The following is a 13460-nucleotide window of genomic DNA, read 5'->3' on the forward strand; positions in this document are numbered from 1 at the left end:
CCACTGATTTTAGAATTAACATATTTTTTAAATGTTAATGTTATTTTTGGAAAAAATGTGTAGAACAGGTAGGAATTTATTCTGTGCAATAAGAGAAAATGTGAAGTCTAAAGCAATTAGAAAAGTCAATATTAAGGGAGTCTCCTATTGTGGAATTGTTATAAAATGAAGCTATTTTGCGGTTGCCTGGGTGGCTCAGTCGGTTGAGCATCCAACTGCGGATCAGGTCATGATCCCACAGTTCATGGGTTCGAGCCACGCTTCGGGCTCTGCTGACAGCCCAGAGCCTGGATCCTGCTTCGGATTCTGTGTCTCCCTCTCTCTCTGCCCCTCTTCCACTCACACTCTATGTCTCTCAAAAATAAATAAACTTTTTAAAAATGAGGCTGTTTTTGTAAGTGATACCTAATATGTGAGAAAAGAGCATAGGAAGGATAATATTTAAATTTAAATTGGCAGAGGAAGCTAATTTGCATAGTGCATGTTGACATTTGCAAAACAAATTTACTTCTTATTAGTCTTCAGACCAGTTCTTACTCCATTTGCAGTCAGGATCACGTTCACCTCTTTCTAAGCCTCCGTCTACACCACTACCTGCCCAGTAGGCATTGCCTATGCAGCGTGGCAACCCCATGTAGGCATTGCTCAGCTCCCCAAGCTGCTCGCACTGTCTCACCCAGAATAACTTGACGTATACTGTGTACAGTTAATACTTGAAAGTTGGCTTTGTCTTCCCTTTTGTTCATGGCTCTACTGTAAGATGTTGGCTCTATCCAGCCAACCCTTCAAAGACCCAGCTCCTGCTTGCTCTCTTTGGACTTCATTTTCTGCGGTTTCCCTCCACTTTCAGCCACTTTCATGATCTAAGGAAACCATGTCCTACATAAGATTATAGTGTTACTTTTTATCGGGTAGGAGAATTAGAGGTCAGTTACAACTGCATTTGTCTCTGAGAATTCTTACAAAATAAAGTGAGTAAACCTAAACATGCAAGACAAGTGCATTCTTCACAGAACACTTTTGGCAATTTTTTAAAGAGGAGATCACATTAAAGCTGTTTCTAAATTCAGGGGATAAGTCACTGGCTAAACACTCGGAAAATGACAAACCCTGGTACTGGGAAATGTCCTGGGAACACAGAAAATTAGTAGGCCTGATGTTTATATTTCTTCATTTCCTCTTCCACCACAGTCTCTTTCACCATGAACCAAGGTCCTTCGTGTGGTTGACAGTAATTATAGCATAGAAACTTCCGAGGTGCCGAGTTGGCTTAGGAGGCCTTGTGAAGTCCTTTCTTATTTTAAAGCAGTTTACCTTCATTCCATTAATTACCTCTGAATTGTTGCTCAGGTATGAAGTCTTACAGTTCTGCTGGCTGTCCCCGGACAAGAGGCCTGCGGCTGAGGATGTGCATAGGTTGCTCACCTACCTGCGGATGCAGAGCCAAAGGGACTCCGAAGTCGACTTTGAGCAACAGTGGAATGCTCTTAAACCAAATGCAGATAGCAGAGACACCTCAAGTAATGCCGCGTTCCCAATCCTGGACCACTTTGCCAGGGATCGGCTGGGCCGTGAGATGGAGGAGGTCCTCACCGTGACTGAGACCAGCCAGGGCCTGAGCTTTGAGTATGTCTGGGAGGCAGCTAAGCATGACCACTTTGATGAGCGCAGTCGGGGTCCCCCGGACGAAGCCTTGTCCTACACAAGCATCTTCTTTCCAGTCGAAGTTTTTGAGAGTTCACTTTCAGATCCTGGGCCGGGGAAACAAGATGACAGTGGCCAGGATGTGCCCCGCGGGGCCCCCGGAGTGGTTCCTGTTTTTGATGCCCACAACCTTTCTGTTGGAAGCGACTATTACATCCAGTTGGAAGAAAAAAGCGGTAGCAACTTGGAGCTTGATTACCCACCTGCACTGCTCACCACTGAAATGGATAACCCAGAAAGGATAAGCGAGGAGGCGCCCCAGTTCCTGACACTCAGGAACCTTGAATTAGAGGAGTCCAGTACAGATGAGGATTTCTTCCAGAGCAGTACAGACCCCAAAGATTCCAGTGCACCCGAGGACGTACAGGTCCCCAGGGGCCCTGAGAGCCCTTTCAACAGTATATTTAGCGATCTTGACAAATCAGAGGACTTGCCCAGTCACCAAAAAATATTTGACTTAATGGAACTAAACGGAGTTCAAACTGACTTGAAGCAGACCGCTTTAAGTTCAAGTCTGGATGACTCCAGAGAGTCCGTCATAACATGCCACTTTGAGAAGGAAAACCCCCGTAAGCTTTTTGACTGCGAGCCTCTTTGCTTATCAGAAACCCTTATACACCAAGATAATTTTGATCCACTGAACGTTCAAGAGTTATCAGCAAACTTTTTGTTTCTTCAAGAGAAAAACTTACTAAAAGACTCCCTGTCCAACAAAGAACATATTAATGATCTTCAAACAGAACTTAAAAACGCTGGCTTCACCGAAACGATATTAGAAACTCCACATAGAAACTCTTTAGACCTTGAAGTTAAGTTTGCCGAGACTAAAGCAGCCTTTCCCTTGCTGCAGGAAAGCCTCGGCACAAAGGGAGAAGATACAGATGTCGCGCTTGAGGACAACACTTTGAACACCTCGTTACGGTCTTCCCCAGAAGTGCAGGTCCCTCCTACCTCACTGGAGACAGAAGGGGCATCTCCTTGCTTCCCTCCAGACACCCTCCGGAAGCCCGGAGAACCCACAGGCCCGGATGTCCGTGGCCGCGAAGACTGTCTCTGCCAAGAAATAAATCCAGGCCCTGAGACCATCATGGTAGGAACTCTCGCAGCAGATGCCAGAACACACGGCGTTGGTGACGGGTCCCAGGACCTGACCCACCAAAGTGAAGAGGCCTTGAGACCGACCAAAAGGGACTCGGTCCTTGCTGATGACATTTTTGCCAATAAGGTGAGTATAGGAAGTAGTGTTCCAGAATCAAAACAGAACCTGGAACATCAGCCAATCTTGGAAGATTGCCACAGTGATGACGTGCTGGAGAGAAGCTCAGAAGGTGTGGACTCCCGGAGTGAGCGGCACTGTGAAGATGCTGCAAAGGAGGGGGGCCTGGTGTCCGCCCTCTCCTCAGACTCGACCAGTCAAGACAGCCTTTTAGAAGAGAGCTTGTCAACACCCATTCCGACCTCGGAACAGTCTGTGGAGACCCCGGACTCTCTGGATTCAGTGGATGTTCATGAAGTTTTATTGGGTTCCTTAGGCTCTCACACTCCCCAGAAACTCGTGCCCCCTGATAAGCCTGCAGATAGTGGCTACGAGACAGAGAACTTGGAGTCCCCAGAATGGACTCTGCACCCCGCCCCCGACAGTGCCTCAGCCCCAGAGGCAGCCATGGCGGGCGATGGCAGCCCTGGCACTCCGCCCCCCAACCCAGTCATTGTCATCTCGGACGCAGCCGACAGCCACAGAGGTACAGAAGTGGCCCCACAGACTTTCGCGCCTGGCTCTCAGAGCTCATACCGTGACTCTGCTTACTTCTCAGATAATGACTCTGAGCCTGATAAGAAGTCCGAGGGGGTCCCGGGACCCTCGGCCTCGGCCTTGGTAGTGGTAACGGACCAGCCCCTGCCTGAGCCGGTCGCGCCAGAGCACAGCCCTGGTGCCACGGACAGTTGCCTGGAAACCAGACACAGCCAGCCGGACCAAAGTTGTCTCCCTGCTTTGCACAGTCCCGGTCACCCGGAGTCCGAAGAGTCGTCGGAACCGGCACCAGGCGATGTCTCCAAGCAGACTCCGCCTCTCGAAGATGAGGGCGGTAGCCCCTTGAGTTTGGGGAACTCCGAGCTGAGCAGCAGCGAGGACTTGGAGGCACCAGAGGAGCGCCCCTGCACGCTCGCTTCCACCGGAACCAACACCAATGAGCTCCTGGCCTTTGCAAGTGCCGCCCTGCGCCCCAGCTGCGCAGCGGACCTGATGGCCGAGAAGTCCTCGTGCGACCGCTCCGAGGGCCCCAAGCTGAAGGAGCCAGATATCGAAGGGAAGTACCTCGGGAAGCTGGGCGTGTCAGGTATGCTGGACCTCTCGGAGGACGGCATGGATGCAGACGAGGAAGACGAGAACAGCGACGACTCGGATGAAGACCTGCGGGCGTTTCACCTGCACAGCCTGAGCTCCGAGTCGGAGGACGAGACCGAGCACCCCGTGCCCGTGATCCTCAGCAACGAGGACGGGCGGCACCTGCGGAGCCTGTTGAAGCCCACTGCCACTGTCGCCATTGACCAGCTACCGGACGACTGGAAAAAAGAAAAGAAGGCGGTGACATTTTTTGATGATGTCACAGTCTATCTGTTTGACCAGGTATCTGTTAACTTCCAAGCATTGTCATATTTGGGAACTCCAAAACGTGTTGGGAAATTTGAGTGCGCCTTGTTTTTCTGATTGACATTTTAAGGCCACAGGCTGTTTTAGGGTTCATCAAAAATAGGAATTTGGGGTTGGTTACAATTCCAAGGATGTGCAGAAATGTAGGTGGGACAGGGAACTCCTATTCAGTTACGGGAAGGAGACCTGGATGCCCTTTCCGGGTCTCCTGGCAGAGTAGGACCCGAAGTCAACTGCGCTTTACAGGCCAAATTTCCAAAATCCGACAACTGGAAGTAGCAGTCAGCACACCAGTGCAGCTGGGACAGTGCATGACCCACAGGGAGCCCCGGAGTTGCTGGTTACCGGCCATCGCTGTGGTCAGGACCAGGGAGTGACAGCGGCAGCTTCCATGGCCCTCCGGCTCTCTGGTGCCTGAGCTCAGATTTCAGCCTCTTTAAAGATGGCGAGTTGAAGGTTTTCTTGTATCTGTTACTGATTTCTAGTCTGTTATGGTCAGAGAGCATGTCTGATACGGTTTCAGTTCCTTTATTCTTTTTACTTTTATTTATTTTTTAAAATTTACATCCAAGTTAGTTAACATATAGTCATTTCCTTTCAACTTAGAAAGATTTGTTTTGGAGCCAGGCTACTGTCTGTCTTGGTGAATGTTCCACGTGTTCTTGAAGGAACGTGCCTGCGTGTCAGTTAGGGCTGGATGGTGGGCAGTGCTCAGTTCCTCTGCACTACTGCTGCTTTTTCTGCAGGCTGGTGGGTTCCATCTGTGGCTGGAGAGAAGAAAGGTGTTGAAGTCTCCAACTGCAATTCGGCATTTGTCTCCATTTGTTAGTTTGTGCTTCCTCTGTTTGGCAGCTCTGTTAGCCACATGCACATTTAAGATCATTAAATCTTGTTGTTGATGTGACCTTTTACCGTGACAGAATGTCCCTCTTTATTCCCTTGTCTGATACTTGTATAGCCACTCTAGCTTTCTTTTGATCGGCATTTGCATGATATCTCTTTCTTCACCCTTCTGCTTTCAGTTGTACTGCAGGTATCATGATGTATGACCTCAGTTTCTTGTGAATAACAAATCGGTTTTTAAATCTCTTCTGAAAAATCCTGTCTTAATTGGTGGTTTTAGGCCACTTACATTTAATAAAATTAGTCTTGTTTGGATTGTGGCATACCATTTTATTCGTTTCTGTTTGTTCCTCTGTTCGTATTTCTTGCCCTCTTTGGCAATTTAAGCACTTTTTAATATTACCTTTCAAATTATCATTGCATTTTTTACTGTGTATCTTAGTAGCTTTTATCATGGTCTAGGGGACTAAAATATACATAACTTGTCACGATCTACTTAGATCAGTACAGTGCCATTTCCAGTGGAAAGCACAAACTTCATTACTACTGTCTGGTTTATTCCACGTGCTTACACTGAAAGCCTGTCAGATGGTGCTCTGCGTGATCAGTGTTTCCAGTGATCAAGTGTATTTTAAGAAACTCAGAAGGAGACAAATTGGGTTCTGCTTATCCAGACAGGCCCTACTGTTTCTCTGTCTTCATTTTTGATGTTCCAGGATCTTTCTGGTATCATTTCCCTTCTGTTTGAATAAGTTTGGCTTTTTTTTTTTTTTTTCAATCAAATCTACTGACAAATTATCTTAGTTTCCCTCACTCCTTAAGGATATTTTCTCTGAATCCACAGTTCAGAGTCGACAGCTCTCTTCTCTCAATAGTATTATGTCTGGTTGCTGTCAGGACATTTTTCTTTTTCTTTTTTTAATGCTTTATTATTTATTTCTGAGAGAGAGAGACAGCGTGAGCAGGGGAGGGTCAGAGAGAAAGGGAGACACAGAATCTGAAGCAGGCTTTGGGCTCTGAGCTAGCTGTCAGCACAGAGCCCAACACAGAGCTTGAACCCACGCACCGTGAGATCATGACCTGAGCTGAAGTCAGACGCTTAACGGACTGAGCCACCCAGGCGCCTCTGTCAGGGCGTTTTTCTTTACAAAATTCCCTTTTCCTCTTAGCAACTTGATCGTGAGCATGGATTTCTTTGAGTTTACTCCGTCTCAAATTTGCTGAGCATCTTGAATCTGTAGTTTTATGACTTTCACCAGATTGGAGAAATTTTCAGCCATTATTTCCCCAAATGCTTTCTTTGGTCACACTCTGGGTTCCCTCCTCTAGTGCTCCTGGATCAGACCGTTACGTGTCTGTGGCCTATTGGCTTTTTCTCCAGGGTCTGTTTTCATCATTATTCAGACGAATCATTTCTCTTGATCGCCTTCAGATTCAGTTATTCTTTGTCATCTTGCTATTGAGTCCATCCAGTGGATTTTTAAGTTCTAGGTAGCGTATTTTTCTGTTTTCAGATTTGTACGTGGTTCTTATTTTTATCATCTGTTCTTTTGCCAAGACTTTTCTCTGTCAACATTCATTTCGAGTTGCTTGTAGGAACGTTTTCATAAAAGGCTTTCAGACAGTCCCAGCATCTGTGTCACCTTGGCATTGGCCTCTGTGAATTGAGGTTTCCCTGATTTGCTGGATGCAGAGTGATTTTTCAACCGTATCCTTAGTGTGTTTATGATTCTGTTCTTGTTTAGATTCTAAGGAGAATGCTGATATTTTTGGTCTGGCAGGCATTGACCCATTGGGGTCCGGGTTTGTGAGTTCCAGCCACCTTGTGTGTGCTGGGGGTTCCCCGTTCCAAGCTTTTGCTGTATTGTTCGAACCTGTGCTGTGCACGTTTCCCCCACTGGCCAGTAGTCTGGCCTGCGATTCAGTTCCCAGAGCCTGTTGGTGTGCTGTTGACAGTCAGGTTTACCGTGCACAGCTCGGAGCTAAGGCAAGAGCTCATAAACTTGATAGGGTCACTTTCCCAAGCTCCTCCCTGTCTGTGCTGTCCCTTTTCCGACATCTTGAGCCCCCCCTTTTCAGTGCCACAGCTAAACATCTGGGGCTTTCATTAGCACATGACGCTGCAAACGATGCCACTGTGCAGACAGAGAGGAAGACAAGCGACAGGGCTTCTCCTCACTCTCAGCTTCCCCAGGGGGAGAGGGCGTTCACCCCCCTCAGAATTCTAGGTGCCTGCCCCCGCCCCTCCGCCCCCCGGGACTGTTCGGGGCTAGGGAGCCACAGATGGAGGAAGAAGATCTGGAATTCCCCTGCCGGGCATCAGAAGATCTCCTTCCTACTTTAGAACCAGGACCAAAGGCTTCTGGAACTCTCTCCCATTACTGTGGCTCTCGAGCTGTTGAGGGGGCAGCCGGGGGGTGCGTCTGCTGCTGCACGCGAGTTCTTCCCCAGCCTGCCTGCCACTGCTTACTCTCCAGGGACCCCCGCAGCCACTTCAGGATGCTGCCTGGGTCCCGGAGCTGCTCCGGTGGGACAGACAGGGCTGTGAGTTTTGTCGCACCTTCCCCGGGCCCGAGCCCACCCTGTCGGAAGATGAGCATTTTACGGCTGATCAGCGAGACGCGTGCGCCGGCGGACTCCCACTAGCCGGCCTCTGCTGACGGGAATTTCTCTCTGGCTTTTCAGGAGACCCCAACCAAAGAGCTGGGGCACTGTGGAGGAGATGCCCACGGCCCCGAGTTGAGCAGCCCGGCCCCGTCTTCAGGTTCTCCCTACCTGAGCAGGTGCATAAATTCCGAAAGCTCGACTGATGAAGAAGGTATTTCCCTTCATTGACGGGTTTAAAAGGAAACTAAAATTGCATTGTAAATAAGGGAAACTTTTGTGGAGGGTGACATCATGTACTGCTTTAAATGACATTGTGAGGACATGCAGGGAGCAGCCCTGCCACCTGTCGGGCCCGAGTCGGTGTTGGTTGATATGCGTGGCACACTCGTGTGTGCCCTCCTCTGTCTGCTATTTATGACAAACTCAGAGAAGGAAAACTGGTTTGTATTTGTTTTCCTTCTAGGTGGAGGCTTTGAATGGGATGACGACTTCTCCCCAGACCCTTTTATGGCAAAGACAACAAGTAACCTTCTTAGTTCCAAGCCTTCTCTTCAGACATCTAAGTACTTCTCACCGCCTCCGCCGCCACGGAGCGCGGAACAGAGCTGGCCTCACACCCCGCCGTATTCCCGATTCTCCATCTCACCCGCCAACATCGCCAGCTTTTCTCTCACTCACCTTACTGACTCGGACATCGAGCAAGGAGGTGAGAGGGGCGCTGTGTGTCCGGGAGGGCTGGGCGTCAGCCTGCAAGACCTTCCCCGCTGGACTTGAATGCTTGCTGACTTGGTGCCTTCCTGGTGTTTGCGGAGTAGATTATGAAACAAAATCCCTCAGAAAGCTCTCTCAGTCCAAGAGCTCGCTCTCGGGGCCACAGCCCCTGCCTGCAGGCCTCTGTCACTCCACAGGCTGAGCGCCACTTGGGGTGTTCCCTCGCTGACCCTGTTGGGCCGGGTGGCCCAGACTGACGGCCTAGCCACAGGTCCCTGAACTTGTCCAGGGTGCTGCCACCTTCTTTTCTCCTTTTTACCCCTTTTGGCCACAGCCCTGCTCCCCCCACCCCCACAGGAAGAAGCCGCTTACGCTCTTCGGAACACTTGGCCGGAGATTTTGGGATCGAGCCCAGATGTGCTCTGGTCCTTCCCCGGGAGTATTGATTTTGCCATTAAGTCTCCGTCTTGTGCGATAGCAGAGGTCTGGGTGGGAAGTCATGGGCAGGGCACATTTGAAGTGGTATTATCTCAACATACGGGTCCTTTTTTTCCCTATAACTAGATTGGGGGGTGAATGTTAATAGGTATGTTTTTTCGATTCTGAAGTTCGAAGTTCAGATAACCACCATGAACCATAAAGAGCTCGTGTTTGTGTTTGTGCTGTGTAATTGTGCCGATTAGATAACACCCATTCCCTACGATCTGTCAGAGATCAGAGCCGGTTATCTCCTGCGCCCTGAGTGAGGACGCTGAGCTGCGTGTGAGCTGAGCAGATGTGTGCGCGAGAGTCTGGCAGGTGCCGCTGGCACAGGAGGAGCACCCGCGGCCACAGCAGGTGGTGGGCAGCCGCACTCCAGGCATCAGTTCCTCTTTCTGTGGCACAGCTCAGGTGCCGCCCAGGCTGTTTTTATCTGGGACGGTCACCGCCTGAACCCAGCTTTGCTTCTCTCTCCTCAACAGGAAGCAGCGAGGATGGAGAGAAGGATTAGGTGGCCTGATGCACGCTTGGGCCCCGGGCTGCTCTCCGTGGGTGGCATTCCGGCGCTGCAGCCTGGCGGTGACTTCCCCTCGACAGTGTGACGGCATCAGCTGCAGCGGGTCCGGCCCAGGAGAGAGACTCGGAGGCCCGCAGGGAGCCGGGGAGGCCCCATGGCTGCTCGCACCCTGGTTGCCCTCGGGGGGCACTGCCCCCGCTCTGCTGTGTGGGAGCTGTAGGCTCCGGGCCATTTCCAGTTTCCCTGCAGGGGTGTCATCCATGTCCACGTCTGCGCATCCCTGCTGCGCACGAGGGCCCGGAGGATCCCGATGGGAGCGGGCGCCTGTGAGTGAGGCATATTTATTACTTGTAAAGAAATCACTACTTGCTTTCTGTAATTGCACTGTGGGTAGGTGTTCTCTGAGTACCGATACTGTACAGAATCTTAAATTATTCGAGGACAATAAGGCAGGTCAAGCTGGTGCAACCCACTAGTTTGATGGTTTCCTCTGTTTTATAGTTTGTTTGCTCTGCATGGTACTTGTAAAGCTTAAATATTTTGAGTGTTCTGCTGTCTAGAATTGTTGGAATTGTACATATGGTACTTTTTCGTACATGATAAATGATTCCGAATGTTAGTGTTTTTTTGTTCCTACAGGAAATATTTTTGATGAGTACAAAAAGACTGTTTTGTTGACCGAATGGAACACACGTTTGTCTCTTTCTATAACGCAGGTTCCTTTTAGCAAGGGAGGCTTCCCTGAGGCGGTGAGGGGTCTGCAGCCCCTCCGTGTGCTTCTCCCGCCCCACCCCGCTCCCTGACTTTGTAAACCCTTTCGGTAAAACTTGACAGGCTGTTCACCCCAGGACTCAGCCGCGGGGTAAGGTCCAGGTCTCCTGTCCCCCTCCCCGGGGAGCCGAGTGCCCGCTCCCCCCGTGTGTGCTCTGGGGTGGCCCCTGCACCACATCACCTCACAGCCGGCTCTTCTGCTTGTTGTCTGGGAGCGTGGCTGCTGTGGCTTCAGCGTCCCCGTAGACAGTCTGGGGCTCTGAGAAAGAGCTGCCGTGTGGGGCTCTTGTCGCCGAGGACGGTCTGAGTTCCTTCTGTCTGTACACATTAGGTGGTGAGCTTTTAAGTAACGTAGAGCGGGCTGTCCCCTCAAGAACCACCCCGCGTCATGGCCAGGCGTGGCTGCTCTCCGTCACCAAGGAGTTAACACTACATCCTGCAGCCGGGAGGAGGGACGAGGGATGATGGCGGAGCCTGCGCAGCCAGCATGTCCTCCCAGTTGGGGCCTGGGGCGGCCACGATGGCCGTCACACCCAGACGCGGCCCCGGGCCTCATTTGCACTGACCCTTCCCTTCTGCATCAGCACCTCGTTCTCCCCTCGCCTTGAAAGGGACTGAGTGTGTCGAACGTGGCCTCCCAGCGTTGGCAGGAATTGGTGTTTGGGATAAAAAAGCTGACCTCATCTGCAGTCTGTGAGTTCGTGCCACGGCTGAGGGAGGCTTGGTGTGTCCGCCACGAAGCCATGTGTGTCGGGGGTCTGACCTCGGGTCTGTGGCTCCCACACAGTGGCCCCTCACCCCACATGTTTTCCGGTGCTGATTTGCTTGCCCGACTCCAGCGCCACACAGGTCCACTGGGCTGTGTGACAGAAGTCCCAGCAGCTCTGGTCCCAGTGGGAGTTGCAGGTGTGGGTACTGGCTGGAGTTTATGAAGTAAATGATGACCTTGATGATCAGTTCTGGCTCAGTCCACTAACTTTTTATACCTAGCAATAACCTTCCCGAGCGAGAACTCAGACTGGAGAGAGAGAGCCCCCTTTATCCTCCGCGTGGTGTGAACAGGGGGAGCACAGCGGGGAGAGCCAGGCCCATGGCACACAGCCGGGAACCCACCGTAGGGCATTAGAAGGTGATTTTGCCAAACTGTCATAACTCTGCATTTCTTGCTGTGGAGCCTTCCTGAGATTCCTGAATTTTTACATCTAACTACCAGTCTTTGTGAGGAGGTCAACGAGAGGTGGTGATTATACAAGTTTTTTCAAACTCTAAGGAGTTCAGATTTAATGACTGAAATCCAGCAGATCCATAGAATATATAGTCTTATACAATCAGCCCGGGATAAATTTATAGGTATTTGGGGGCTGTATCTTTTTCACTATGATTAAGGAGATTTTAACAACCTAATTCCCATTTTAACTTAATTTAAATCTATATTGCTGTCATGATTAATTGCCAAAAGAAAGCATTTTCTACACTGAGTTGGGGGGTGGGTCTGAGTAGTAAATCTTACTGTGGTGTTGCATGGCGGGGAAGATTTTATATATATAGTACACATGTGAGCTAACACGTTCTTTTGAAATCTCAAGCAATACACAGGAAAACCAATTATGTAGATTAAAATTTTGAGCCCGTCTTTAAAGCATCAGCATGTGCTTTTGTTGTTCAGTTCCGTTGTTTTGTTTTGTTTTTGGCTTCCCCCCTCCCCCCTTTTACTATGTCGGTTACTAATAGCAGGTTTTCAGACCAAACTGGTCCTGAGAAGTTATGCGATGAAATAAATCAGTGGAATTCTCTAGATAATACGTTTGGGGTTTAAAATGCCTGGTCCACCGTGGTATTTCCTGGCCTCTTTTGGAGTCTTACCAGGTTTTGGTTAGTGTTACTCTGGTGGAGTTTATGTATTTTAAAGCCCAGAATAAAAATAATCTCACCTTCATTTCCTTCCTAGCTAAATGTCCATTTTGTGTTATCAAATGATCGTGTCATAAGCCAGAAAAAGAAATGTAGAAAAAGTGCTCCCCAAATCCTTCTGGAACTTGGACCGTGTGTGTGGGTAAGAAGCCATTCATCTTCACGGTGAAGGAGCTCTACTAAGCTGAATTGAAACAGAGCATCTGTTCTATTTTTAAACGCACAGGTGATTGTTTCTATAGAAATGGGTTTTATCTCCGAAAAGTCTTTGTACATCTTGCTGCCATAAAAACGCCTTTCAGAACCTCTCCCTTGTCCCTGGTGGTCTAGTGGTTAGGATTTGGCGCTCTCAGAACCTCTCCCTTGTATCAATATTTCTGTAGGGTGCTTATAGGGCTAGTGACCTACTGCATGTCCGTCCGGAGGGCCCGAGGCTCGAGGGGGGCAGCTCCCGGCTGTGTCCTCCCCAGCCCCCCCATCATCGGAAAAGCCCGGAAGTGAACCCAGTGTTAGGCTCCAAATGTCAGGCCCCGGTGACAGGGGCTTCAGGACAGTAGCCTTATGAGAAGTAGCCTTAAAATAAGATTGGGCCACACAGTTAACTTCAGATTTCAGTCTCCTCCACAATATTCCTAACGGTAACGGGGTCGCCTCAAGTGTTGGCTGTTCACAAAGCAGCTTCTCTCCAGTACATAAATTCCGCGACGTGTAGACAGTATTGAACTACCAACAACCTGTTACGGGAGCGGCCTGGACGTGTCTGAGCCGCTCGGGCTCACATGGCGCAGACAGACCTTCCTGACCGGCCGGTGTGCGAACCCACTGTTGGATTCCGTCCGCAGATAAGGACCCCCGGGACAGTCCACCCACGCGGCTTCCCTGTCGTGCTTAAACACAGTTGTGAGAGGTTCACGGCAATATAACCGCTAATGAACTTTCAGTTTAAATTGTGTACATTTTTAAATTGTAAGATTTTTACTGTATATTGATGCATAGTGTGATTCAATAAATTGCTTGTAATTTAAAAACTATTTAATATTCAAAATAAATATAGTTATATATTTATAAACTCTGTTGTGGCGTTTATTTCATGTTCTTCTACTGTGCGAGGCCTGGAGTGTGTGACCAGGCACTTCCCTGCGCAGGCCGTCGCAGTGGGTGGCCCAGCCAGTGGCCCTGGGACACACACACACACAGTATGCCTTTTCCGTTGGAACTAAGATTTGTATCATCACTGGAAAACTGGACTTTGATGTAGTGACA

The 13460-nt window shown here is 49.7% G+C and overlaps 1 protein-coding gene across 1 annotated transcript in view; it reads left to right on the forward strand.

Annotated features, from left to right (window-relative positions):
• The window catches only part of LMTK2 (lemur tyrosine kinase 2), a 78881-nt gene extending 65615 nt beyond the window's left edge, over positions 1 to 13266 (forward strand). The window contains exons 11-14 of the mRNA XM_039226058.1: positions 1351 to 4333; positions 7886 to 8018; positions 8271 to 8513; positions 9481 to 13266. Of these exons, the coding sequence (XP_039081989.1) occupies positions 1351 to 4333; positions 7886 to 8018; positions 8271 to 8513; positions 9481 to 9509 (3388 nt within the window). The 3' untranslated portion in view covers positions 9510 to 13266. The remainder of the gene's footprint in view (positions 1 to 1350; positions 4334 to 7885; positions 8019 to 8270; positions 8514 to 9480) is intronic.
• The last annotated feature ends 194 nt before the right edge of the window (positions 13267 to 13460 follow it).

This window comes from Hyaena hyaena, unplaced genomic scaffold (assembly GCF_003009895.1).
Source record: "Hyaena hyaena isolate Hyena2069 unplaced genomic scaffold, ASM300989v1 scaffold_20, whole genome shotgun sequence".
Taxonomy (NCBI): domain Eukaryota; kingdom Metazoa; phylum Chordata; class Mammalia; order Carnivora; family Hyaenidae; genus Hyaena; species Hyaena hyaena.